Below are 402 nucleotides of genomic sequence, written 5' to 3'. Positions count from 1 at the left end.
ATAAATAAATTTAAAATAATAAAATATATAAATAAATAGTTAATACAAATATTATAACTCTAAATTAAATTATATGATATAAATTGAATTGCACAATATATATAGATTGCAGTCAACTTGATGTTACAAATGCTTCAAAGCGTTTTTTTCTCTTTACTTTTAATAAAGAGAGAAAGAGAGGAAGAACGCTCCGAAGCATTTGTAGCAAGTCGATCGCAGTCATAAAATAATCAAAAGAAATATAATCAGAAATGTTTTTTTTTATTTACAGACATCATATGCACAAGAAAATGTTCTTGAAGATTCATTAAACTGTTCATCAAGTACCGAAGATGTATCAAGTTTCGAAGATGATAATTTTAATTTAAAAGAATGTAGCATTAAAAAGAAAGTATCAAAAAG

General features: G+C 23.9%; 1 protein-coding gene across 1 annotated transcript in view; it reads left to right on the top strand.

Annotated features, from left to right (window-relative positions):
- The window catches only part of LOC116852376, an 8355-nt gene that overhangs the window by 1540 nt on the left and 6413 nt on the right, over positions 1–402 (top strand). Inside the window, exon 4 of the mRNA XM_032832657.1 lies at positions 272–391. Within this exon, the coding sequence (XP_032688548.1) occupies positions 272–391 (120 nt within the window). The remainder of the gene's footprint in view (positions 1–271; positions 392–402) is intronic.

The sequence above is a fragment of the Odontomachus brunneus genome, unplaced genomic scaffold (genome assembly GCF_010583005.1).
Source record: "Odontomachus brunneus isolate Ranch 3 - 2012 unplaced genomic scaffold, Obru_v1 Obru_scaffold_220, whole genome shotgun sequence".
NCBI lineage: Eukaryota > Metazoa > Arthropoda > Insecta > Hymenoptera > Formicidae > Odontomachus > Odontomachus brunneus.
This window is presented reverse-complemented; position numbering and strand designations above follow the sequence as displayed.